Source organism: Spea bombifrons, chromosome 4, assembly GCF_027358695.1.
Source record: "Spea bombifrons isolate aSpeBom1 chromosome 4, aSpeBom1.2.pri, whole genome shotgun sequence".
NCBI lineage: Eukaryota > Metazoa > Chordata > Amphibia > Anura > Pelobatidae > Spea > Spea bombifrons.
In genome coordinates, this window is record NC_071090.1 from 80,191,898 (window position 1) to 80,219,547 (window position 27,650).

Here is a 27,650-nt window from a genome sequence, read left to right on the forward strand (position 1 = left end):
CTCGGGAAGTGATGTCCGTGGATTCTGGACTCTGCGCTTTTTCCCTTTTTTGGGTTGTTTCGCAGAGTGCCGGCGATGTGCGCTGGTGACGGTGGGAACTCCGGGCAGTAAAGGTAAGTGGTCCGGGGCAGATATATGTGGATCGTGCTGGTGGAGATTGAGCGCTGAGCATGCTTCCTCTGCGTGCAAGCTGGGCATCTATTGAGTTTCTGGGACACAGGCGTTCTATCTACATGTAATAGGTTACTTTTACTTCTCACTCTATTATGATGACTACTCATTTGGAGGCATAACCTGGCTGAGGATGATTGGAATTATAGTCAGCAGCAAGAGGACACTTGCTGAGGACCCAAATATAGAAGGAGCAATAATAATAATAATTATTGTTAATAATCTAATATCCCATACAGTCCCCCAGGTAAAGGTTCTTTATAGCGCCTCCAATTACAGAATATATTTCACTTTATCCCTGTTGACGGCAGCCTTTCCGGCTCCCCAGCACTTACTTTCCTAGGTAAACACTCCATGACGGCCCCTCCTGTGGGTTCTGTGCCCTGTATAGCCACATACGTTGCCTATATGTGAGACCGGTCCTGCATATAGTACACAGACATCCAGTTTAGAAAACCGTATCCTTGAAATTTGTCGAGACGTATTACTGGTATTTCCAAGACTGGAAAACAGGTAATAATGTTCCAATAGTTTTAGTGCTTCACGTAAGGATTATTTGGGTATATCCGTCAATGGCTTACAGAAACCACCTTTTATGTATATTGCCATAGAAACCGTTAGAATGTTCCACGTCTGACCATTCCGCTTGTGGTTATAGTGATATTAACAATTTGCGCCATGATCCGTTTTTTTAATTATTCCAAACTCATCATAATGTACTCTTTTAAATACTATTGCAGCTTTAAACAGTGACATCACTTGTAATGATCAAGGCATATGTTATTTATAAACACTCCACGAAACTTCTGCCTACAGGTGTCTCAGTTCCATTATTAAGCGTGCCTTTGAAATGCAAAGCATTCTCGGCACATCTGAACTGTCAGCTGTTTGAGAGAATAAAGATGCTTAGCGTGAATCCCTGACTTGAGTGGGTCCGTAATTTGACATTTTAATCAGCATTATGCAAAGAAACTGAGACTGATATATATATAGCTTTTGTAGAATTGAGTAAACATGTCAACATGTTAAAGTAGGGGTCAGAGAAGCCAACCTTGGGTGACCACATTGGCCATGTTTTCCAGGATACATATACATATCATTGTAGGGCAAATGTAAAGTGCTGCCCTACACCTTGCCAGATGTAGAAACCTCCTATGCTGTGGTGCACTATGTCCCTGGTCCACAACATGGGAAGTCTATATGTATCAAAAATGGCTGATGTTTGCTTCAATGTTGCTGTTCCTAAGGTAACTTGCCTGGTGCTGGTTATTTAGATGGGTTAGTGTTTCTGCATATGTAATAGACATGAATAGTTCCTCATCCATGAATTCAGCACACAAGTCCCCGCTAGGGAAGCAGGGCAATGGGGGCTTGATGTTTTCTGAAAACAGAATCATTGCAGTATGAATTACTGAATGAATCCCTTGGCCTCCTGCAGTCAAGGCCACTTGCCCCAGTGCATATCTTTGTGGGTGGCATCCAGATTGCATTACTAAGATGAACCACTGTGACACTGTAAGTATCTCCTTGCAACAACCCCTTTTAAGTTAAAATTATCCACGTGAAGACATCTAAAAGACAATCTTACAGGAGAAAGGGTGGTAAGTTTTTGTAACATAATGGTTGCCTGCCAGGGGGCTAGCGTGTAGAGATTATCTGATCAGATGATCTTTCGCACTGTTGCCTGCTCTCTGTGTGTGACTGATCCAGCATGCAGGAGGTGACATCACATCCAATTCCTGCATGCTCGATCAGTCTGAACACAGCACAGAGGAAGAGAGAGACACACTGTGGGCAGGGGAACAAGTGGGCTGTTTGGGGTAAAGATAGCGCAGGCAAGCTGTTTGGGGGCACTGATGGCATAGTCATGCCATTTGGAGACAAAGCTTGCACTGCAGGACATGTTGCTTGGTTGGGTGGGGTGAAGTGAGGGGTCCTGTGATGTGTGTGTGTTTTTAAGTTTTGGAAAGTTTTGGTGGAACAAGAGATTTCTGTAACGCTACTTCCTGTAATTGTCACAGAAACATAAGATATGCATAATACATGCTAAACATTGGTTGAGAACACATTCCTATTTTTTGGTGTAAAGCATTTTCTTATACGTGGCTGAAATGTCCTGCTGGATAATGATGCTTGAAGTGAAGTCTGCTCACAAAGTCACATTGGCAGACAAGGATGCATCATGTGGTTTTTAAACGGGATTATGTATATATTGTGCATCTAGTTTGAAGCACAAAACCCTATTCATTTTTTCTTAGTGATAATCCCTACTAGTCCCAACATATAGAATAGATTAAAAGCTTGCTAGTAGAAGATATATATTAAAAACCCACCTTGTGTGCCTGGCATTTATTCCAAGTTTTACTTTGCTATTGATATATAACCTCTGTTGGATTCACTGTATTATCTTACGCAACATGTTGACAAATAAGTGTGTATGTATGTGTAATATATAATATATAATTAGCAGTGCATCTCTGCCCTATTGTTGTTGATCGCTTCAGGCAGCCTTTGTAACGGAGACATCTTAAAGGGCAAAATAATGGATAATGGCTAGTGCTGCTGATCTCGGCTTCTATGGAATGAAAGTAAATATCCCCAAAAGAAGCTATAGGTAGAGTTAATGAATTTGATTTGCTTTTGCTAAAAGCTGTGTAGGTGACAGCTCATGTTTAACTCAGAACCGTACAGCAGTTTGCACCGGTAAAGGGAGTCTGCCGGTACTTTAGTGGATGTGCTTACAGTCAGGTATCAATATCTGGAAACGGCTACCGTCAGCTTAATTAAAATAAAGGGGATATATTGTGTACTACGTAGCAGGAGGAAAAAAGTATTTTAGCCAAGGGGGCTACTGCCTTAATGCAGCTATTTCTCAACATAGAAAATGATTTAATGCTAACAATTCTGTATAAAAAGTGCAGTTATTTCTAACGTGGACAAAAAAATCACAACATAAAAATAGCTTTCTGCTTGAGGACAAAAAGTATTTTCTATAGGCACTGGCAGTTAACCCCTTAGCATCTTTTGATGTCTGCCTGATTTTCAAGCTACATTGACTCCATCATGATGATCCCTACTGGCTCACCAGTGTTCAATCCCCGTTTCTCCTTGCCCTACTCTGATGGCGAGGCTGGGAGAGAATAATACTTTTTCATTTTCCTTTTATATTTTTTTTCTAGTAATGGTACATGTGTGTTTCTACACGTGCTTTTATAAACATGAATAAAACATTTTTCTTTTCTTAATAACTATGTTTTCACCCTAAATTACCAGCCAAATATGATAAGTGACTATGGTACCAACACAGCGCAGGCCGTCATGATGGCATTATGTAAACAGCTGGAGAAGTAGATGGAAAATGAGTTTAAAATGTTCGTGTGCTTTTTATACATTAAAAAGTATGTTTTTATATACCATATTTACACACACATATATTAGTATTATGGCATGATAACTGTTACTACGCAGGGACACTGCTAATCCATTGCCTCAATGAAAACACTACCTTGTTTACTATTTCTTTTTGTCACACAATGGTTGGTGTTGCATGTTGCTTAACTATTAACAAATCAGATGTTCCAATCAGCTTTGCAAAATGAGTTAAGAGCAAGTGTGTTATCACTTTGAACCGCCTGTGGCGTAACAGGAAGCTGTGGCACAGAGAGGACAGTCTTGTGTTAAAGTTTCCACAGATAAAAACCCCAGCCTTCCATCAAATTATTGCAAAGACTTTTTGTCATTTTAATGACTTAGAAGGGCCTGGTAGCTGGGAAGGTATAACTGGAAAGTGTTTGTTTCTCAAGGAAACCAATATAATCTTGCATTTGCTGATCACATTTTTAAGTACTTTTTAATTTCCCTGTGCTAATTATTTTCAAACCATGTGTACCCACATCTCGTATGTGTTGGTGTATAAATAAAGCTGCACATGATCTCCAATCCTTCACACAAAATGGCTGCTAGTTGGCATAGATGATCCAGCCAGCCGTACATGTGCAGCAAACTACTGCTAGCTCTGTCCTATGGCTTATAACCACTTGTTGAAATAGTTTTTTAATCGCTCTTTTAGTGTCTCCCAATGTTGGCATCCCCGCCCTTCTTTCTCTGTGTCGAGTCCCTCAAAAAATCCACTTGTGACACAGAGCATATTTTGGGTTTCTGTACTACAGAGTTAATTATAAAAAGTGATTTTCTCACCCACTTGGGCCATTTCATTGGTTGCTAAAATACTGTTGCTCAAACTGTCAAAATCACTTTTTTTTATACTTAACCCCACCTGTGTTTCTGGCCCAACCATCAGGTCACCATCATCATTGCATCTTTTGTGTCTACCATTACTTAGCCCTCAGATAGGTTGCTTCCAGTTGTGGTTTCAACTATTGTACTCGCCTGTGTCTGATTGTTTCCCTGATAAATGGGACAGAAATCCCAGCTACATCTGAGGACCCAAATATAGAAGGGTAAGAAGGCTTATAGGCTGGCTTGGCTCCAGTCAGGTCCAAGGTTCAAGTCTACTCCGGCTTGCTGGGCTATAGTATGTATGGATCTGCTGTAATGGCATTTATATGGTTGTAAACGGAGTTCAGGACTTGGATTGATTTTTTTTTAATAATTCTCTTATTCCATGAATCTGCTTAATGCAGTGAGTTCTATGTATTAAGAAATTTCCCAGTATTTCCTTCCAAGCATGACCACAAAAGTTTGCGTTCACACACAACTTTTTGATCCAAACATGAGGAGGTATTTGCACAAGATGACTTGGGTTCTGCAATGTCACATCCCACTTATATTCATTTTATTTGTACAAGGAACTTCTTAGTGCACATCATGCATCCTTTTCCCACACTGTGTAGGAACATATTTCTTAATCCTTCACAGGGAGGGACAATTGAAAGAAGAAAGAACAAACAGAACCACATTCATATGTGTATAGAAAGAAAAAAAGGCCCATTATGTTTAATACAATAAAACATGTTACCAACCCATTCAGTATTTAGTCTTACTAGTTGTTCCCACTTTACTTTTGATTCTCTAATTGTGATAATTTCTGGACCCAGAAAAATGAAATTATAAATGGGATGCTTCTGCCATCATAACGCACATGAAATCTGAGAGTTTCCTTTTTTTCCCCAACTTTCATCCAAATCCACTCTATTATTTTATATAGCACCATCATATTGCACAGCGCTGTATAATGGGGTATGCCATTGTCCTCTTTCCCTGCACCCTCATTTGTGTCAAACACAGCTCTTGCATACCAGTGTGCATGCAAGTTATAGTCTCCATCAGCCAGTTAGAGTGCAAACTAGATGCCTGAGCAGGTATTGCGCTGCAGCTTCTTCCAAAGATAAGCCCCTCCCACTTTTAACAAAGCTTATCAAATACTTATACTTTTTTGTTTTTTGGGGGGCTTTATAAGGCACTGGAGTGTCCCTTTAAAGGCAAAATACAGAATTTAAAGGTAATTCATAGACTTTGCAAGGGATCAGACATGAGCATTTACCATCCAATGGTTAAGAAAACCTTAATTCTGTAGCATATTTTAATAGAAAATGAGATAAACCGGGTACGCTTCAGGGTGTGTCATTGAATTTAATTATTGGTATTGAGTACAGAGTTTTGTCTTCACATTTAAATTTATTTTAAGCTTGGAGCATCCTTTTTCTGGAGACTCAGAGTAAATTACACAGTTAAGGGAAAAATGGATTTCATTGCTAAGCTTGTGAAAGGAAAATCACTTGATCAGTCAGCAAAGGCACATGACAAACAGCTGAGAAGAATTAGATGGACTTTGTAGCAAGAAAGAATGGCATTTATGCATTTCTATAGATTTCCTGCAAACTTCAAGATCAGATGCTGTTATTGATATATATTTTTTTTCTTTTTAACTGTCTCTACCAGTAACAGTGAAGCCAATGTTTTCGATACTGATATGCGGCATGTATACGGAACTTTAAATAATTCTACGAACTGGAGCTAAGGACGTAAAGAAAATTTCTCATTTTAAACACAGGTTAGTTATATAATCTGTACTAATCTGTGTGTGTGCATATGTACAAATATGTGTATGTAATAAGTATTATAGTAGTATAATACAAATTACAAATATTATTTGAAGATGAGTGTTAAATCTATTTTATAGATGGGTTTGGTACGTTTTTATATTATAGAAATGAAAATAAATCTGTTACAATAGGTATATTATGTTTTTGTTAGGATTCTTTATTTAATTTTCATTCAAGTCTACTTGGAAATAAATATATAGATACATAGAAAGCTAGATATATGGATAGTTTGATAGGTTTGATCAGGGATAAAATTGCTCCTGCATTAAACAAATTCAGTTTTTACTGGTTATGCTGCTGAATGCCTCGTTGCCGAGACATTCAGCAGCAGGGGCGCCATGTGACTACTCCCCCAGATAAACCCCCGGACACACTGTGACCACTCTGGAGAGCAGTCACAAGTGCCACTGCGAGAGATTTTGCCTCTTGCAAGATAGCGGTGTCCTTGAAAATAAATAAAATAAGTTCTCAAGAGTGTCTCTCCAGACCCTCCTGGGAACTCTGGGCTCTGCAGATTGAATACAGGTACTGCAACCATGCAAGTCAATGGAGCCCAGCTTTCTAATCACAATGTGATTAGCAAAATTAATTTATTATACTTACTATATTTTTTATAAGAACAAAAATAGCTTTAAAAAGGTGTAAAAATATTTCCCCATTGATGTCACCATCAGGGGAACTTTCCAGTTCCAACAAAATGTAAAGAAAATATAATACAAAAGTTTACTTTTATGAGCCGATAATAAAATGAATGCTATATCTTCACAAAAGTTCACTCATGGAACAGGTTAAAAAAAAACTAGCATGTTTAATGCCCATGAGGTGTCTGGGTTAAGTCGAATTGGCTGGGTTCAAAGATGTCCCAAAAATAGGACATGTGCAAAGACTGACCAGATGTCCAAATTCCCCAAAATTCACACCTTACAAAGGTGGCCTTTTACCTCCCAAATAACCTGAGGAACCCATGGCATGGGTGTTATTACTTAAGAAATGTTGCTGAACACATATTGGGGTGTTGTTTGATACAATAAATTCATACCTGAACAACAATGTGTGTGGAAATGTTTGACAGCGACATATAGCAGGAACAATAAAATCATATCTGAAGTACAATGTGTGTGTTTGTGTGGGGGGGAAACCACAAAAATACCGCCACAAATTTTGACAAAGGCTGGTGGAAAAATTAGTGAATGGAGAGAATTAAAATACTAGCATTTGAAATGCCCTGGGGTGTCTAGTCTTTTAACAACATATGGTTTGATGGGGTGAATTGCATTGGCTGGCTTTAAAGATCTCCTAAATAGCATATGGGGCAGAATAACCAGATTTGGAAAAAATGGTTTTGAAATAGCAAAACAATACTTGTACTTATTGCCCTATAACTTGCAAAAAAAACCTGTGAAAACATTTTTAAATTCAGGACAAATGGACAAATAGTCTCATTTTTTCACCATACTAAATACTTTTTGATAGTATATTATATGATACAATAAAAAATGGCATCTAAAGAAAGCCCTTCTTGTCCTGGAAAAAAATATTATATTATTTGTATGGGTTCAGTTAATGAGAAGATTTTTTTTTCTAAAATCAGCCATTGTAACTGAAGGGTTAAATTAAGATTTCAAGTATAGAAGGGAAAAAGCTATCCAACTCTACCTGGCCGTATGTGAAAAAGAATTTGCCCCCTTAGTTACTAAATCAAACAATTAACCAAATGTAACTGATAATTGGGTTCAATTTCACTAAACATACACACAGGCATGATTACTACCAGCCCTTTGAATCTAACCATCAATTAAATAGAGCCTGTCTTGCAACGTGTAAAGTAAATTAAATTAAAAGGTCTCAAAAAGCAGCACATGATACTGCAATCTAAAGAAGTTCAACAACAGATGAGAAACAGTCATTGACATCCAGCAGTCTGGAAAGGGCTACAAAACCATTTCTAAGGCTCTGGGACTCCAGCGAACCAACGCCAGAGCCATGATCTACAAAGTCATTAAACTTGGAACAGTGGTGAACCTTCCCAGGAGTGGCCGGCCTACCAACATTCCTCTAATAGCTCATCAACTCATCAGGAGGTCACAAAAGAACCCAGACTAACATGTAAAGAACTACAGGCCTCACTTGCCCCAGTTTGAAGGACAGTGTTCAGCATACCACAATAAGAAAGAGATTGTGCAAAAATGCCATCCATGGGAGAGTTGCAAGGCGAAAACCACTGCTGACCAAAAAACATCTTGATGACCCCCAAGACATTTAGGATAATATTTTGTGGATTGATGAGTCAAAAATGTAACTGTTTGGAAGGCATGAGTCCAGTTAATGTGCCGGGGCTGCCTCATCACCTCTGGTTTGGCTCTGGTTTTTGTAAGTGTGATGGAGGAAGAGGGAGATAACCGTAGGACAGAAAATGTATATAACATGCTAGCCACCTGATCATATTTTACCCATCAAGAATGTAAGCTTGCGAGCAGGGCTCTCTCCACCTAATGTATCGGTTTGTCTTAGTCTGTCGATTCTTGTCTTGTCATACCCCTTGAATTTATGTATTGTATTAAGCGCTGCGTAAACTGTTGGCGCTATATAAATAAAAGATAATAATAATAAACACACTTTTGTATTTTAATTTAAATATTTGTTTGAATTTTTCAAAGTATGGAAAAAAATAATTCTATTTAGTCACGTTAGATGTTTTGTCAATGTTTGGAGCATTCCTACTTTTAGTAGCGCTTATTTATATGACATCTTTGTGTATTTTTACATTCCTTTCTTCATGAGCATTTCTACTGTTCAGTCCTTGATGTCACAATCCGGAGTCACAGGATCAGGCTGTGGGAAAGTGTTAGAGTTTTGACTTTCTGCCAAAGGGATTGTAAGGTAGGGAGAACAGAGCGCTCCACAGTGCAGTAGGAGATAGACTCGCCTAATTAGCTTCTGTATTATGTCTACATCATTAATGTGTCTCAGACTTGACAGGAGTAAATCACCAACGTATTGGCCACTCTTTCTTCTACTTCTATATATCGTTTTCTTACAATGATTTTATTATGAAGTGTCGTATATAATATAGTAATGTAGTTCTATTCTATGTCACCATAAAGAGAAACTCCCGTCATTGTATTACTAGTATCAGATTAAAAAAAAATCTATATTTTTGAAATGTTGCAGTTTTTCAAAATTAAATGGGTTCCAGATCCCTGTATGTTAGTAATTTGTATGTGTTTTAACTCTGTAATCCTTAGTCTACTAGACAAATAGCCTGACTCTGTATCACAAAAAATACAGAAAGAGAAGCACACCCTAAAAAGCATACACATTCAGATTCCAGGGTGCTGCTGAAATGACCACACAACACATCAAGAGATCAGCGCACACCCAGCAAATACAAGTTAACCCTTTGGCAACAATTGACGCGCCTGCCACATCATGTGTTCATGCGGGTGTAGAAAGCAACCTTACTTCTCCCAAAAAGTATTGCTGTAATGCCTCAATGTTGAATTCATAGTGGTGCCAAGAATTGTGCCACACATATATTTAACATTTTTTTTTTAAATGTATTTATAAACTTTTGTTGTATTTGCAATTGCTTGCTATCCACGAGAGTATTTTTGTGTATTTGAAGAAAAGATCAAAAGGTTGATACTACAAAGACATTTTTCACAGACGCCTTTGCTCATATTTACTAAGGATGCCAATATTTGTGGAGGGCATTTTGTGTGTGTGTATTTGTAATATATATTCATACAAAATATACACACTGACTCTAACTCACATTGCATGAGGTGAGAGCAGTGAGGTCGTACGCCCTGATGGCAGCCCTGGTGTTGGCATAGAATGAGTCATCAAACCTGTTGTGGTCCTGCTAAAGAAACAAGCACTGCATATTATAGTGAGACTAACAGTTTCCTTGCATTATAAAGTAATTTAATAAGTATTTATTGTACCTGTAATTACATCTATTCTGCAGGACAAGCTGTAGCGCAATGCCTCTTGCATGGTCTAATATTTTGCACCGCTGATTGGCAGCTTGAAGTTAAAATACAGAAAATGTTGTTGTATAAAAAAAAACCTTATCAAATATGATTGTTTGTATTTATGCACAGCTGACAATATAAAAGAAACTAAATGGCAATATACTCTTGTTCCAGTGGGACCCTATCATCATGATCATTACATTCCTCATATCTGCATTAAAATCAGTTAAACTAATGTTTTCTTTTTAAGGATAATAGAGCTTGATACATTGTATGCTCCCACTAGGAGGGTCCTCTTCTCCTACTGTAGTAGCGTGTCTTAATGTGGTCCATTTTTATCTGCCTCATTGTAATAGCGTCATGAATCTGCTGGCGCTATAAAAGTTACAAACAAGTGTGCTAGAAACCACTAGATGGCATTGTAATTATCTGCAAGGGGTAAATATCACACACACAAGCTATGTAATTTGTATGGTTGTGACTTCCATTCAAATGCATAATCCTATAAGTACTAATTTAAGGGTAGATTGGTCATTTTAGGGCAAAACATTGATGTATAATGTATAGCTCTAGGATATAGATTTTACCCCCTTGATACCAATAGGTATGCAGTAGGTGTATAAAAGAAGCAGCGGGTGTATAAAAGAAGCATCAGTGCTGCCCCCCCAAAAAAAAAAATCACAACTGCTGTGTTTTCAGTCTCACGTGGAATTTGTGCACCTAGTGCAAAGCAGTTTGGACCACAAATTTTGTATGTGGAGTCACGTGGCTTCTCCATTAGGCAAGCTATCAGACTAGACCGTAAAGCGGGGTGGCCTATACTATGAGTAGGTAAACCCAGGTCAGGAAGGAAGTATTGAAGAGTCTACTTCCAGTAGCGGATGTGCTGGTCAAAATGTCTATGGCAGGTATTGGAAAGTGTTTCTGTTCATCCATCTGGTGGTAATGGGAAGACCTTGCTCACTCAGAGCTGATTGGACCTGTTCCAAAGATGATTTTCTGTGGAAGCAGTGCTTGTTCCTGTGACATGAAACATGAGTATTCTGCAGGCCTTGACAGTTAGATTCAGCAGAACCTTTGCCTTTCTACAGTGATGACTCCAAGCTGTACGATAAAAAAAAAAAAAAAAGTGGTCCTTGCCATCTTATGTTTAGTAATATCACAATAGTTATCAAAGGATCATATGACTTGTAACATAACACCATGTCTGTTTTATGTCTTTCCTTTGAGAGAAGCTTGTAACACCCACACAGTGCATCAGTTGTTTAAATGTGCTACACCCCAGCACACAATGGAAGGCTGTCCGTGACCCTGCCTTACATTTCCAGAGACAGGCGCATTTATCTTCCGGCTATCAGGTCCAGGCTGGCTTCATACTTGACGGATGTGAATAACCAACGTTGAATGAAACATTTTATTCTAAAACTCCTGTTATTGAATATGTGTGTGTGTGTGTGTGTGTGTGTATATATGTATATATATAATATATATATATATATATATATATATATATATATTTTATTAAGATTGAGGAGACGTGCAGAAATGCTGAAGACCAGGTTGTGACTCTCGCTATTAACGAGTGGCAGCTCAAGTGCCATTAAGTTAAAATGAATGGCCTAATAATGTGTACCTTGGATCTGCCAAAGACTCACAATGTTTTAATAATGAACTTTCTAATCTGGAGAGCAGTAAAATGCCTTTTCCTTCTGTTTTATCACATGAACTATAAGAACGTTGGAATTCGCTATCGCCATGTGAACACTCAATGGACAGCCTCGTACTTAGATGTGTGAAAATTGAAAATAAGTATTTTATTTATTTTATTTTAAATCGGCTGGAGCACATTTTGTCCTTACTGTGGATTCATCAAATGTTTTAAATATATAATGGGAAAACTAAAGTTAAAATATTTATTTATTGTTAATTGTACGTATTGTCCATTTTACTGCGATTGAAAATTTGTATTCTCCCGTATTGTATGGAATCTGCTGATGCTCCTTAACTATATATATATGATCCTGACTATATAACAGAAGTAGGCTATGGTGACACTGAAAGAGTTAATCGTAACCATCTGTAGAATCTGGTTATTTCACCTTTTAAAGTGACAGGAGCTACCCGTATAGCGACCAGTACGGCTTACATGCAGCAGGCACACCTATAGCAGCACAGAGCCCGTCATCTGTGTGAGCAGGTGACACGTAGGCTGGCTGACTGTGTGCTAAACAGGTGGAGCGAGAAAACACTTCTGATTAAAACTTCCACCTTAGATTACAGCCCAGCTGGGGTTTTCCTCTTGGTTTCCAGAGTGGAGGTGAGTTCCCAAATTGCTTTCTTGGGACTTGGTGCATTGCGTGAACTCCCACCCCAGCAATCTGCGGTGCGGATAGATGCCAGGGTGGGCATTACACTACAATCTGAACCCGTGCATTTTATTTCCATGGGGATGTGTTTTATATTATACTCTATCAAGTCCAGGGGCTTGAAAAAAAATTGTTTGTAGAGCATGATGTGGTTCAGTGCACTGAGCAAACAGTTCTGCATGAAGGCGCCTTCGCTTTGCTTAGCTCTAATATAAGTGAAAAATGCAGTATCCAGTAACATTGCCGATGTCACAGTGTTAACCCTGTCTAATGGGTGCATGTGTTTCGTATTGCATTGAATGTGCGGTGACGGTGCGCGGAGACAAAAGTGCATCCTTTATCGTTTTCCACTGATTCATTTCTACGGAACTTTTCAATGTAAAATGATCTGTTGTATATACCTTGCTGTTGCTACAGTCTAAAGATCCACTGTCCTGTACATGCACTGTTAATTGTAAGTGTACAAGCTACTCATCTAATGTCTTAGTCTGGCTTGCTTTAACATACCCTTTGAATGTATGTAATGTAAGAAATGCTGCATAAATGTTGACTTGGCCACCAGCTCTCCAGCTGTCTTGGCTGAGCCTTGAGTAGTTGCTGGTTTTGCTGCCGGCTTGGAAACTCTTGGTGTTTTCTCGTATTGTTCTCGCTATTAATCCATCTTGGATCTAAAGAGTTAAATACAAGAAAGGTTGAAACATCAACTTCACTTGTAACACACATAACTCAACCACCCATCTTTTTTTTCTTTCACTTAAGGACATCAAAAGGTGGAGAGGCTTCTAGTATTTGTGTAAGGAGGAGTCGTGGTTTGATTGTTCTGGATTTTACATTCAGGATAGAAACAATTTGTCAACTAGCTAAAGGAATCTCGGCTGCAAGAGGGAGGTGACTCTTTAGATTATACATGGGGAGGGGGATCCAGTGAAAGATGTGTTAATATGAATATAATCCCCCTAATAGATGCATTCAGGGGTCCGTTAACAGTAGACATCATAAAGGTACCATTGACTAAATATATATATATAATTTAAGTAAGAACCATTTTCTTTAGAAGATATGTTAGTATAAAATCTGCCTGGAAAGACTCTCTTTCTTGCCTCAGCAAATAAATTATAAAAAAAGGACTTTACATTTTTCCTTATTTTGTGGGTCAGGCTTAATAATTTCCTGCGTATCATTTTATATTTTTATCTTATGAACTACCAAGTGCAAACATAGCACTGAATTTTATTAATAGCTAGGAAAATAAGTAATCATTTCATATAGTGCCAGCGCATTTTGTAAATATTAGCCTATTTGGTTCCACTTCACAGGTAGCCTCAGAGAAATCTCCTTATCATCCATGCATTTTCCTTATCCCCCAGTTTTGTGTATTTTTGCCTAGCTGTAGAGTAGTACTTTGCAGATTGATATCACAGTAAATGCCTTTTTGTAGATCCAATTTGTAACAACCAATTGTTAACAGTTGACGATAACATGCATTTGTCATCGGGAGCATGTGAGGGTTTCTTTATTTTTTTTTTAATTTTATTTTTGTATCGTTCTAAGAGATACCTATTATAGTGATATAAACAGTTCCTCGCCTTTGTGATCGGAGACAGAGCTTGGCAATGAAAAGTTATAATGCAAAATAGATGCGTTCTATGTAATATTACTCAGCCCCTGGCTGTACATAACTGCATAATTACATAGTTAATCAAGCCAAAGAATACACAAGTGCACTTTTTTATCGCCATATGTTAAAATTTTAGATGAATGCTTATTATATTACTTAGAGGTAGATAATATCAGTCTAAGTGTTTCTAAAATTGCATGATATTGCGTAAGCCACTCCATTTGCTGCGACTGTATTAATACCTGATGTCTTGATGTAGTGGATATCTCCTAAATCTTTAGCGCACCATAACAAAGACAGAGCATCAGAGGGTTAAATCCTGTAGGTTACAAGTTACTTAGGGGTGCACATATCAGCTCTGCTAGGCATTAGTGTTCATATAAAAATACTATAAGCATTACATGCTGGCACATAGGCAATCTCAAAATTTAAAGTGTTCTTAGTGGTATTAACCCTATTAGTGAGCTCGCTCTGAAATGGTTAAGAAGATTTATAATTTTACAGTATTGCCTTTATTCTGGGGCTTTTTATTCTTGTTAGTTCCTTGTTAAGTGGTAGAACTTTGTTTATTCATGTTCCGTGGTTGAATTCAGAGAAGCACAGACATCAAATAGGATACAATTGGTCTTGTGTATCCTTTTGTTACTGTGGTTAATTTACCATTATTAGTAACTTACCTGGTCTTTTAGAATGTATTGATGCGGTCATGTTAACAGCATACATATAATTTAAAAGTTAAGCCGTCTGTTGTCTAGAGGAATTAACTTCAAAACTATTTGGGAGGCTTTTCTAAACTCTACTTAAGGCTACTTTAGTTGTTGCTTAACTTGTTTTGTGACTTGCGGCTAATGATTAACTATTCACAGTAATTTCAACATTTTGCTACTGGTTGGTGAAAATCCTGTTTTCAATGCAACAGAGGGGATCTGCTGTGCACGGCTACACCCAGCAATCATAGGTGAAAAAATGTCCCTATGTTGTCAACTTACATTTTCTTCTACAAAGGAAAGCAAATAAAACCGTTTTTTTATTATTATTATTAATTTCATTAATACGTGTCACCATAGCACTGTTGCAGATATGTGTTTTATATACATATTTGATTTGTGTATGATTGCAATACTAGTTCAAAATGTTCAAGGCTACCTTCTGGCCTGGGTCTCAGGATATGTACTCGACTGTAAGTGTAAATGGATACATTTTAGGATCACAGTCTCGCATCCTATTGTGGCTTAATATATAAAATATATATTTTCTGTAGGATACAACACTTCCAAAAGTCTCAAATTTGCCAGGACAATACCGATGAGGTTTACGTCCTGGTTGCCAACTTTTATGTAACTTGGGACTGTCATCAGATTTTGCATGCACGCTGTCCCAATACCCTGCATGTTAGAAAAACAAAGAGATGGAGGGTTCTGAGGACTGAAAGCCCCATGATGTAACACTACCCCCTACTTAATGTCACTATGATGCCCAGTCATGGTGAGTCATGTCATTTAACTTTAAGTCATAAAAGTATAGAACTTCACAGCAGATTAGAACCCAGGCTATCTAGTTTACCTGTTTTTCCTGATGTAAAGACTCAGACTTCATTCTTCCAATCTATACATATCGCGCTCCCTTAGTGTTTCCTTATTTTTACCCTGCAAACCATTCACCATTTCTGTAGCCCTCCTCTGAACTCTACATTCAATATTTTTCTACAGATGAGCTCCAGATCTGTCCACCCTACCTCTGAAGAGCTTCTCTCCTTCTGAAACTAATGTCTCTAGCTATACAACCCAGCACCCTGCTTGCTTTCTCCAACACTATGTTTTATTGCATTGCCTGCTTATGGGGCATGCAACAATTCTTTCTTGTGCCTCTTTGCTCCTGTGAGTTACAGTGAATGTCAAAATTGAAAGCCATCCTTGAATTGGAATAATTTAATGTAATTCAGAATATCTTCACATCCTAACAAGTAACGTTTGCTATAAGAATTATTCAGAATCTGAAGCTTTATTTCTTTATTTACACGTGTGTGTTATGTACCCATAATACAGATGCATGCCATCACCATCATGTACCACCAGAGGGCATTCTGGTCTATTACCACCATAGGAAAATCATTGGACATTTATTTATTTGGTTTGCCATCCTGCTGATATAATATCAGGGTGCATATATAACCAATTCACTGGCATACTTGTATTTATTTGAATACTTAACCCACAGATATTGGCTGAATTCTCATCCCTAGCAAAACTGATCTGTGTGTCCCAAAACGTCATATATACGTAATATTTAACCTTCTATCTGACTGTTACTTAGTCCCTGCAACTGTATTGGCTGAAGCAGTGTAGTGCAATTTTAACAAGTCCTGTATGAAGCGTTATGAAGAGCTTATGCGGCTATGCACAGCCAGATGCAGCCCTTGTTTTATTAGTTGGGGTTGGAATAAATTGCTAGTTGGTGGTGGAATAAATTGACTTGTTAGCAAAATTGCGTGCAATGTGCATGCATAATTGATAAGTTCAGGTGTTTTAATGTAGTCAGATCATTAAACATGTCCAAATAGGGTTTTTTGTTCTGTGCTTTATTTCCCCATAAACAAGTAGTAGCGGACATTTTAACTCTTGATGCAATTTTCAAAAACCATCCACCAAGTCAGATTTTTGTTTCTGATGAGATGCAGCTGGTGGCCCTGGCACATTTTTCATAGTCTTAAATAGGATGGCCAGGTACTCCCCTGAAGCTCGGAACTTATAGTACACTATTCAGTATAGCCAAGATATTAATGCAGCCCTATAGTATGAATATTTCAGGTGTGTAACTGGTCAACGTCACCCACATGTTATAGAGACTGTTATTACAAATTACATGTATTTACATTGCGTCAGCAGATTCTGTAGAGCTGTTACAATCCGTGGGATAATTGAAAGTCACACATAATAACATTCTGGTACAAAAGGAAGAGGGTCACATGAGCTTACAATCTAGTAAACGCTAGCAGATGACGTTTCTCTTGCTCAAGTATCCCAGGTGAGGTGGTCCTGTGGGAAAATTGAGGGCCAAGCATTGCTTGTTGTCTAACATTTTAAAGACCTCTGATCAGTGATCACAATCTTTAGTCATTGTACAGCTGCAGTAAGAGGATTGCTTGTGAAGTCATTACCTTTAGTAGTCATTAAGACATAAGTGCCATAGCTCAAGCAAATCCAAATTTCAGGATGTCCATTTGTTTTGTTGTTTTTCTTTTTTTTCTCCTCCCCTGTGACATCTAACCCACTTTCATTCTACAGGACGATCGTCAAATAGCGTACGTGGTGGGCAAGCAGCATTAGGCAGCACCGAAAAACATGTTTGTAACAGTGCCAGACTTTTACTGTATAATATAAAATGCATGGAGAAGCATAAAAGACAGTCTTTCTGAATCTAATTTTCTCTTTGATTTTGTTTGCAGGTCACCAACTAGTTTTCACAATGTTTGATGGGGATTATGACTACCTCATCAAATTTTTAGCGCTAGGGGACTCTGGAGTTGGAAAGACAAGTTTTCTCTATCAGTATACAGATGGGAAATTTAACTCCAAGTTCATCACAACGGTCGGCATAGACTTCCGAGAAAAGCGAGTGGTGAGCTATAATTAGTTTACTTTTAGTTTGCATAAAATTTTACATGTTTGTATTCTGTACAATACCCCATGTGTTTACGAGGAGGACGTTGTGGAAATTAAGGGCGTATGATGGCTGTCTTGTCCCCTTAACCATCCTTTGGAGGTATAGTTCAACAATGATTGGTGAGCAGTATACTAAGCAGGGTAGTTGAAATAAGTTATTTGTTTCATTTCCTTCTGGCAAGAGAAATTGATGAATAAGGCAATAACCCACCTGTGCAAAGTATAACCTTCAGAGGGATACTGTGTTCCCTGTGGGGTATCTTTCAGAAACCTTCCATGTTTTTTTTTTCCCCTGAGAAATATATATGATTTCAACAATCGTTTATCTTCCTTAAGAGCATGACCATGAACTATTTGTTTGAAAATACATTGACGTTGTTTTTCCTGTGAAATATTTGAAAAACGGAATATCTGTGAGGTTATGGCTTACGTTGCAGGCAAAACTATACCTGCCCACGCAACAGCCTGTATAGAAGCGTAAGGTTCTTAGAACGTTTGGAAGCTTAGGTAGCGTTCCTTGCCTTCTCAGCCGAAGCCGTTCTGCAACTGGTTGCCTAAGTATAAGAATTGTTTCATAGGGGACTGTTATAGAGCAAAGGCTGTTTCCTGTAACTCAACAGTTGCTATGGCTCTCTGAATTAACCAGTCCAGGATGATGGGAAACCACAAGCTGTGAGACCATGAGTTAGTTTCCCTGTCATTAATTTGTCTTATCAGGAAACCAATTCAAAAAGCTCCCAAGGCAGCAAGTACAGGCAATCTAGCTGCTGTCACTCTCCCTCTGGTGTAGTTAGTGGGAAATAGTGCATTCGTTTGATGCCTTGTTAATTTAGCTCGTACTTGTGAAGCATGTCTTGTTAACACCAGCCACTGACTACAGTTAACAGTTGGTTGCGGTCTTAAGGGTTTCAGCCATGTGGGACGTTTCTGCAAATTACTTCGCATCAGCTATTCTAAACTATTCCATCAATAGTAGACCTCAAATCAAATGTTTCTAAGTCTTGGTTATATATATGTGTGTATGTATGTGTAAAATATTAAGTGTATGTTGGCTATCACGCATAATACCTCCAACAAACTGCACTCTAATTGGACCATTGCCTCAAGCCTCGCCCAGTGTGACCAACCATTCCCACGATGGCATGCCGTTTACATGTATAGGTATTGAGGTAGCTATGCTGTCTAATTGGGAGTATTGAAAATACAGTTGCGCCTCTATGTACCTTGTAATATCATTGTTTCATTGTTATTGCTTTAGTTGATGCAGCCACACTTCCCATACAAGCCTGCATATGATTTTGTCTTTTTTTTTCCCTTAGGTATATCGATCAAACGGTCCCGATGGCATGACCGGCAGAGGACAAAGGGTTCACTTACAGTTATGGGACACTGCAGGGCAGGAAAGGTGATTCTGATTGCATATTGTTCATTTAATTTCAATGATGAGTATTATGTAATGGCATCTTTATAGCTTCAATGAATGATAAAGAAGAGATGAAAATATCACAGAGCTGTTTGCATTTCTGTGGTTATGTGGCTAAGCATGACCCTTCGCTGTTTCCCACTCAACATGTAGTCTTCAGATTCTGCAGTGCTGCAAGACCTCAAGTTGAACCTTAATCTTTTCTTTGTGTGTTGGCTTGCTTTAAGCTTATGCTGCACACACTTCTTTTCTTTTTACTCATTATATCGGTGCATTTCAGCGGAAGGCTAGAAAATACAGCAAGGTCCAATTGTTAAACACTTGCACTGGGATGATACTTGTACTTTGATCAGACCAATGTATTTCTAAAACCTACATCTGCTCTTTGATGTCTCTCTGTGCACAGCTTTATGGATAGATTTTGCGCTGGTGGCAGATGTAAGTTAAACCTTCTTTCAGATACTTTAAAGAGAGTACCACTTTGGTTTTTAAAAACTCTTGGATATTGTTTTTGTAAACTCTTTTGTAAAGATCTGTTTACAGATTTAGATGGATAATTGAAACCTAATATATTGATCTTAATTAGAGCCATTTTTATTGAGAATTCTCTGTGGAGTTGCAATGGTCATGGACCATATCAAAAGTGCATTAGTCCCCCTTGCTCAAGTTGATTATCCCCATGGTGAAGCTTATCAGGTGCAGCTCATCTAGTCTTAGTAAAAGGATCCTTACAGTCTGATAAAGTTGAGGATACTCTTGAATCTTGATAGCTGTTCAATGTTCCTAAGCAGTCACCTTTCCATACAAGAAGACACCAAGGTTAGTTGCATACATTAAGTGATGTCGGTTTTAATTTTGTTCTTGCGTCTAGATGTTTTAGACTTATAACTATATATCTGTCCCCCTTTCTTTTATAATGTATGTCTATAACTGTGGTACAATTTGTCAACCTTTCCGAGCGTTCTCCTTTCGTATATTTGATTCCCGATTTTCCTCAATAAGCAAGACACTGTATGATAAGATACTCATAGAATACCTGCTTGTCCTTTTGGGGAAGATAAAGGCAGTACCCGTGTGAGGCTGAGGAGGCAAAGCGTTTTTTGAAGTCCCCAGGATAGGTCCATCTGGGCACTCTTTACTGTGGGGTGATGGGTAGGGACTGGAAATGCCATAGTGGTGCCCAGTGCCCCGAGACTCTGCTTTTTGGTGCGAGGTATGGATTTACCTTTTGACACATCAGTTGTTCTCCTCTTTGTAGGGGGACCAAGAACATCTGGCAATCCCTTGGTTTTAACAGGGAAAAGGAAAAAATGTTGGTGTGCTAAGCTAGTCTCAGGCTCAAATAATACAAATGTATAATGTGAGGCCTACCAAACAGGTGTAAGCATGCTGCAAATACAGTGTGTTGGCTGTACAATGTATACAAAAAAACAAAAACTGTCTAATAAAGTTGGCAACAAATATATAAACATAATATAAATGAGAGGTTTTGGTTATATGAATTGGCCAAAGCATAATTAAGCTCACCCGCCACGTCCCTTGGTTTTGCCAGAGAGGGTAGGAAGGGGCTAATTATCCTTTCAGGGAGTCTGGCCCACGAAGAAGACTGGGGAACTGCTGTTCCTCTGTGGCCTTACAGTGGTACAGACACCTATCGCATTTTCTTCGCTGATGTAGTAAAGTATGACACCTTGGGCTTCTAACTTAAATCCATTTGCCTGCATGGTTTCAATTTATGGTGGTTGGAGTGATGCATGCTCAGCAATGGATAAGTGTTGCTCCAGCGTTGGTAGACTATTATTTGACAGCCAGATGGTGTTCCATTAGTCTGCTTGCCTTTGCCTCAAGCTTTCACTTAATGCCCCCACTTAAACTGTCTTTTTCTACTTGTTTTATAGGTTTCGCAGTCTGACAACTGCATTCTTCAGAGATGCCATGGGTTTTCTTCTGCTTTTTGATTTAACGAATGAGCAGAGCTTCCTCAATGTCAGGAACTGGATAAGTACGTGTTTCTTCTTATAAAAAAACAAAAAAGAAAAAAGAATTTGTGAACTTTATAAGGCTGTGGTTTAAGGTATTCATATGACATTTCTTAATACTCCAAGCTTCCATAGTGTTTCATGTTCACAGTGAGGGTTCCATGGCCTCTGGAGAGCTGGAGGTAGAGGAGATGTAGTGGCTGGATTAAAAGCACCATTATGCCAGAGCTTGCAGCGTTTCTGTTTGCAGGCTTTGGGATGACAAGAAGCTAGCAAATGGATTTGACATGTTAATAAACCATTAACAGAAAATATAATTTGGAGGGAAGAGGGGGGAATGCTTTTTTGGGTTCACATTTCTGGTTTTCTACCGTTTATATTATGTTTGAAGATTCATGTGAGATACCTTGATTGCAACCATATTATGGTTTATATAAACGAACACAAAAGAAATACAAAGTAACCTTGCATGAACGAGAGTAAAAATGAATTTGCAGCATCGGGGGTAAATAAAGTGTAATCCTTTTGAACCTACAATGGATAGTGGGTTTATTTCTGGATTCTGCATATATTCAGCATCTTTGTAGGCTGCATCTTTTGTCTGTTGTGTCTAGCATCTGTGAAAAAATGCCACACATTTTAACATAAAAAAAGAGAAAAAAGTTCTGCCACACTATTTTTTCATATAAAACCTGCAACTCTGGGGTTAAATCTGGATTATCTATTCACACATTGAATCTACTTTATCTTAATCTTGTTTGTTAAAGGAAGCTTAACATTCTCTGGACTTTTCTTTATGAATATAAAGGAACACCCTTACCTTCTGCAAACATCTTGCTGTCTGAAAATCAGTATAGATTTCCACCCAAGATCAAATCTTACATGTTAGGTATGGAATGTGGTAGATCAGCAATGTAAATTCATTTAAACCATAGGGGCTCATTTACTGCTAGAAATACGAGAATTTCCGTGTTTAGGTCTATACTAGATACGGTGGGTGTTTTAGCCATTGTATCTTGGGAAACTAACAGTATTTTACAATCTTGGTTGTATGGCAGAGGGAAGGCTGTAGCTACTGCTGGAAGCGAAGTAACAGTCCTCTGCAGAGGAAAGGTTGTAGTACCTATTACTGAGAGGCTGGTTGAACTTATTAACAAAACTTTCCAAAAAATGTTTAGCTTTGGTGTTCATTGTACTGTGTGATTCCTTTAATTTGTCGGGATTGGAAAGTACTGTCACTTAAGCTTGTCAGCGGTGGTTATGGGTGACAGGCTGGGATTGTAGTACTAAAACCCAAGACTCAGTTGAACAGACCAAAGGAACAAAAATGATTTGGATGAATTGTCCACTTTGTTTTTGGTCTGCCTTTTGGCTTCTCTGTTTTATTCTTACTCTGGAGTAGAGGACTGCATTGGGAGGCAGGTCCCGCCAAAAAAGTTGCGGGCGGTCTTGCTGGGATTGCGGGCGGTCAGGCACCCGGTAATCCTGCGCGGTCCCGCAAGACTGCCTTCTTGCTGCTCCCTTACAGTGTCTCCTCTCTTGCTCCGCCCAGGAACAAAGCAGAGTCACGTGATGGGACGTCCCTTCCCGTGACTCTGCCTTGTTCCTGGGCGGAGCAAGAGAAGAGACGCTGTGAGGGGGCAACTCGAGGGCAGCCTTGCGGGACTGCGTGGGAAATCTGCAGTTCAGGTAAGGAGGTGGGCTTGATTGGCCACAAATGTGGCGGGAGCGGGCGGGATTGGCCACAAATGTGGTGAGAGTGGAATACTCACATTGCGGGAGCGGGCGGGATTGGGCAAAAAAAATCAGCGGGAGCGGGATTTAAAAAGTAGTCCCGCGCAGGGCTCTACTCTGGAGCTCCTCTTCTTGATCTCCCGGCTCTCCTCTTCATTATCCTTGCCTTGAAGAGATACGATTGGGCGGAGCCTCTCTGCACACCATGTGGACAGCCTCCAATCAGGGAGAGGGTGTGCGCCAAAGCTCTGCCCTTTTGCGGAAGTACTACATCAGGCCAGAATAATGCCGAAGGATCCGCGGAGGAGCGTTTATGCACTTCTCTCTCCGTGAATCTCTCCGTGAATCCGTCTGCATTATTCTGGCCTCTAACTTGTTGCAGAAACACTACATCAGGCCCGGATAATGCAGCAGAGACATGGAACAAACGGACCTCCAGAGAAGATAGAAGAAATGGAGAACAAAAAGCGGAGTGAAGGAGAAGAAGCAGCAAAAATTTTATACTAGGGACTAAGTAAATTTGAGATCAATCCGAATTCTCGAGTTTAGTCGACAGGGTCCTATCTCTTACTGTTACCTGTCAATCTTTAAGACATAGAGGTCATGATTTTATAACTCAGCACTCTGAGACTCTAAAATATATATATATATATATATATATCTATATATATATATATATATATATATATATATATATATATATATATATATATATATATATATATATATATATATATATATATTCGTACGTATCTCTACATTTAGCTAGACGTTGCAGACACCTGATGCTTACTCCATTGTGCAGGTGAATGTGAGCATAGACATTGTGGAAGGGAGTCTTGAGGACGGGGGCCTCATCAGGATTTAGTTTTCCCCCTGCCTTAATGACGCAACATAAAAAAAGAGTTCTGTTTAGAACTGTATAAACATTAAAGCTGCAGGTTCCTGCAGACGGGGACGTAGTGTGGTTTATGATGTATTAATGTTGTTGCTATTCCCTCATGCATACAGATTCCCAGAGGGAACATACAGAACTTGACAAATTGATGGTCTTTATGTGACCCTCTGGAAATACAAGGTTTCATGAGAAATGCATGTGAACCTTTTATGGATGTTTTCGGGCATTTCTTTCAATGGCCTCTTGGTGTTATTGTCCTTTATGGAAAAAGCTTACTCAGATACCCTTCTAAACAAAATAACCACATACGATATGCAGAAATAAAGTAGCCATCATCTAACCTTCAAGATGTTGCTGCACCAGAAACATATTTTCTATCCGGCATTAGTTCCTCGGCTTTGCTATAAATATGTACTGTGTATGAATAGAACCCAATTAAGAAGTTCTCATAGTTGCATTATTATTTTTGGAAGGGTCTGGCCATTCGATAGCACTGGGAACGTTAAACTTAGCAGAGTAGATGGAACATCAACGTTAAAGGAACCCACCCGTGTAAAGGCATATTGGGGGGGGGGAGGAAAGCCAGCGCGCACTCAAAGATTATATCATGATTTTATTACTCAGTGGTGTATTTGCCTTTGGCCCCCAGCCTCCTCCTCTGTTACTGCCGTATTCACTACAGGGTGCTGGGATATGACGTTTTATCCTGGCATGGCCTCCATCGTTTATATTGGACTGTTGGGGCCAATATCAGAGGTCCGAGATTTCCCCTGTAACCGGCCCATTAAACAGCAGCACACCGGGGTGTCTGATCACCCTAGAGGACAAATGCCACCCAGTTTTGCAGCAGGGTGACTGCCATATTAGGCTCAATCAGCCTAGGCTAGTATACATCACTGGCACTAGTGCCTCCAAAAATGTATTGGTATATAACTATGCTGAGCTTATGATAACTCATGTTACAGGGCACATCGTGTAGAAGTATGCAATCTGCCCCGCTCTGTACCACTGAAAATATAATTCATTTATTGTAGGAGAATTAATTTATTTGGCTTGGCATGTATATTTTGTTGGGTTATATATATATATATTTTTTTATCGTTACCCTTCTATCATGATTGATGCGCAGTTTGTGTTATGAAGCAAAACTATGAAAATTGGCACCACCCTCCCATTAGTAAAAATGTGTCTGAAACCCTAGCACTGAAGGGGTTAAGGCAGACATGCTTAGATTTTAGGAAAACATATCTGCTTGTGTATTTACTTCAAGGTTAGAACTTGCGCATATCGTTTATCTGATTGTTTTATGGGGAAGTTTCACATTCAGAGGAAATGTTTTGAATAAACTGCTCCAACCTGAGTTATATTGGGGATTATGTATGGTTGCATTGTGTATTTCTTACATGGAGTCCTCCTTATATAAATTAGTGATGCAAATCCGCTGATGTTGGCTTTTCATTGTGTACCGTTCACTGCATAAGGGCTTCGTTCATGAAAGCTTTACAGCTTCAAAGGGTCGATCACCGGGGCAGATGCACTAAAGATGACAAAAAGCCCTAACACTCACATTGGGTTATGATTCAGGAAAAGGTAATAGAAATAGAATGTGATATATAAATTATTTTAGATCTACGTTACTTAAATTACATTATGTTCCTGACCTAAGGTCTGATACCCAGATTTCTTATATACATACCTGGGAACTTCTTCACTGGCGGGACTTGGGCAGAATTGCCTGCTGACGTCGGCGGGAAAGCCCCCCGTTTAAAGGGAAAATTGGCAGGGAGCGGGTCAAACCTGGAGAGTTCCCAGGTTTATATAAGTGACTTTGTTACACAGATATTTTAAACGCAATCAGCACACAGTTACCCGCAGCGGTGATGGTGATGATAAAGTTTCCAATTTTACCTCACAAAGTCAGACATGGCAGAGTTGCAGGGCTATAGTGGCAAGTTGACTCTAGTTAAAATCTATACCAGCTCTTTCCTGTTTTTTCTCTTTTTATTTAGTTAACCATTGCTTATTTTCTTTCCCGACAGGCCAGCTGCAAACCCATGCATACTGCGAGAACCCAGACATTGTGCTGTGTGGAAATAAAAGTGATCTGGACGATCAGAGAGTGGTGAAGGAAGAGGAGGCTAAGGAATTTGCAGAGAAATATGGGTGAGCGGTTTCCTTCCATGTATTGTTCAGTCGGAAACAGAGCATGCCTGCTTGGTCTGATTACTAACTGGGTACAATGTGTTCGGGGGAGGAAATCTGAAATAGTGATATATTATAATAGATAGATATATATATTTATTATAATATATGACTGCCAATGAACAGTTATGTAACGTATACTTTCACAAATAATGCTATTATTCTTATGATTTCTGAAAGCACCGACATGAACAATGCTGTACATCAGACTACCACTTCCCAATACTTTCGTACATGCTCTTCATATTACACGTTAAAGTAATGTATTTGGGAAGGAAGAAGGTGCTAGAACATCCCTTTTCACTGATACAGGTATATTTTGTGAAATTCACGCCAACGTTCATTTTTAAAATGGTATTCTCCTCACAGAATTAATTACTTTGAAACAAGTGCCGCAGACGGGACAAACGTCAACAAAGCAGTGGAGACCTTGCTGGACCTGATCATGAAGCGCATGGAACGGTGTGTGGACAAGTCTTGGATACCTCAAGGGGTGGTACGGTCCAATGGCCACAGCTCTACAGAGCAGTTAAATGAGGACAAAGACAAAGGAAAATGTGGCTGCTGAGACCTCCCTTTTATTAAAAAACCAAAAACGTGAGATGAAAAAAAAAATCTACAATTCTTTACATTCTCTCTAGTGTGCAGCTGAAATTCAGTGGTGATGAGTTCATGGTCATTATTTCAGAACTTAACCCTTAACAGTGCCAACTTTTTGTAGAGAATCCCCGAGCCTTCGAAGGGTTCATTCTAAAGTATCAAAGCACTGGTGCAAGATTATTTTTTAAAGAATATGTATTAAAATCACCCATTACTACTAATAAGCACATTTAAGCCTCTCATTAACCGTTTCTGCCAAAATCATTATTAGCCTTTTTTCCCCTCATTTTTGGAAAAGCCAGTTATCATGAAATATTGCTGTGGGTCACTTCCTTTACGGAAGAAGAAGTGCTAATCTGACTATACCTACAAATTACACTTCACCTAAATATATGGAGTATTGTAACCACCTGATTTTTCACACAGTGCCATCCCAGTTTTGTATGTGCATACATATAAATGCATGAATTATATATATACGATGTTTTATGTTTCAACAGGAATATAGGGCAGAATAAATACCAGCACAATTTCATCAGGGCTGGTGCTAAGCGATGACATTGTATGTGCCAAGTGTGCTTTTTGGGACCCTTTTTGGATAGAGACATTTCCTTATTGGTCCTGGTGAGACATGCTTCACAAGATCTCATGTTACGAGGTGCCAAATTATAAAGCTTGGGTTGGAAATGGTTAATGAGGATCACAATTGTCTTGCTAATTGTGCTTTTCAATTTTCTTTTGGTGTAAAGGTGTTTTTTTCCCTTTTCACTTTGATTTCTTGTATGTAATGTGACTGAATTAGGATAGTATAATATAAATGTTTTGAGTCATTTGACCAAAATGGCTTGACTCTTAATGTACAATAATCTTAGAGTAAATTAAATAAATAAATTCTGACCAAAGGTCTAAAAACAGCTTCAATTAAAAGGTTTCTTAACCATTTGTGTGTCAGTTG

At 38.8% G+C, this 27,650-nt stretch overlaps 1 protein-coding gene across 4 annotated transcripts; it reads left to right on the forward strand.

Moving 5' to 3' along the window:
- On the forward strand, window positions 1–27,635 carry RAB27A (RAB27A, member RAS oncogene family). Of its 4 annotated transcripts, none has more exons than XM_053462524.1 (7): window positions 15–113; window positions 6,073–6,184; window positions 17,643–17,815; window positions 19,179–19,264; window positions 21,181–21,284; window positions 25,933–26,056; window positions 26,465–26,710. In XM_053462524.1, exons 3-7 carry the CDS (start codon window positions 17,663–17,665, stop codon window positions 26,661–26,663), a joined length of 666 nt encoding a protein of 221 aa, XP_053318499.1. In that variant the 5' UTR covers window positions 15–113; window positions 6,073–6,184; window positions 17,643–17,662; the 3' UTR covers window positions 26,664–26,710. The 4 variants fall into 4 exon arrangements, with proteins under 4 accessions (XP_053318500.1, XP_053318499.1, XP_053318501.1 ...); XM_053462526.1 differs by lacking the exons at window positions 15–113; window positions 6,073–6,184 and adding exons at window positions 12,378–12,530; window positions 27,196–27,635 and having other exon boundaries at window positions 26,465–26,557; XM_053462525.1 differs by lacking the exon at window positions 6,073–6,184 and having other exon boundaries at window positions 1–113.
- The last annotated feature ends 15 nt before the right edge of the window (window positions 27,636–27,650 follow it).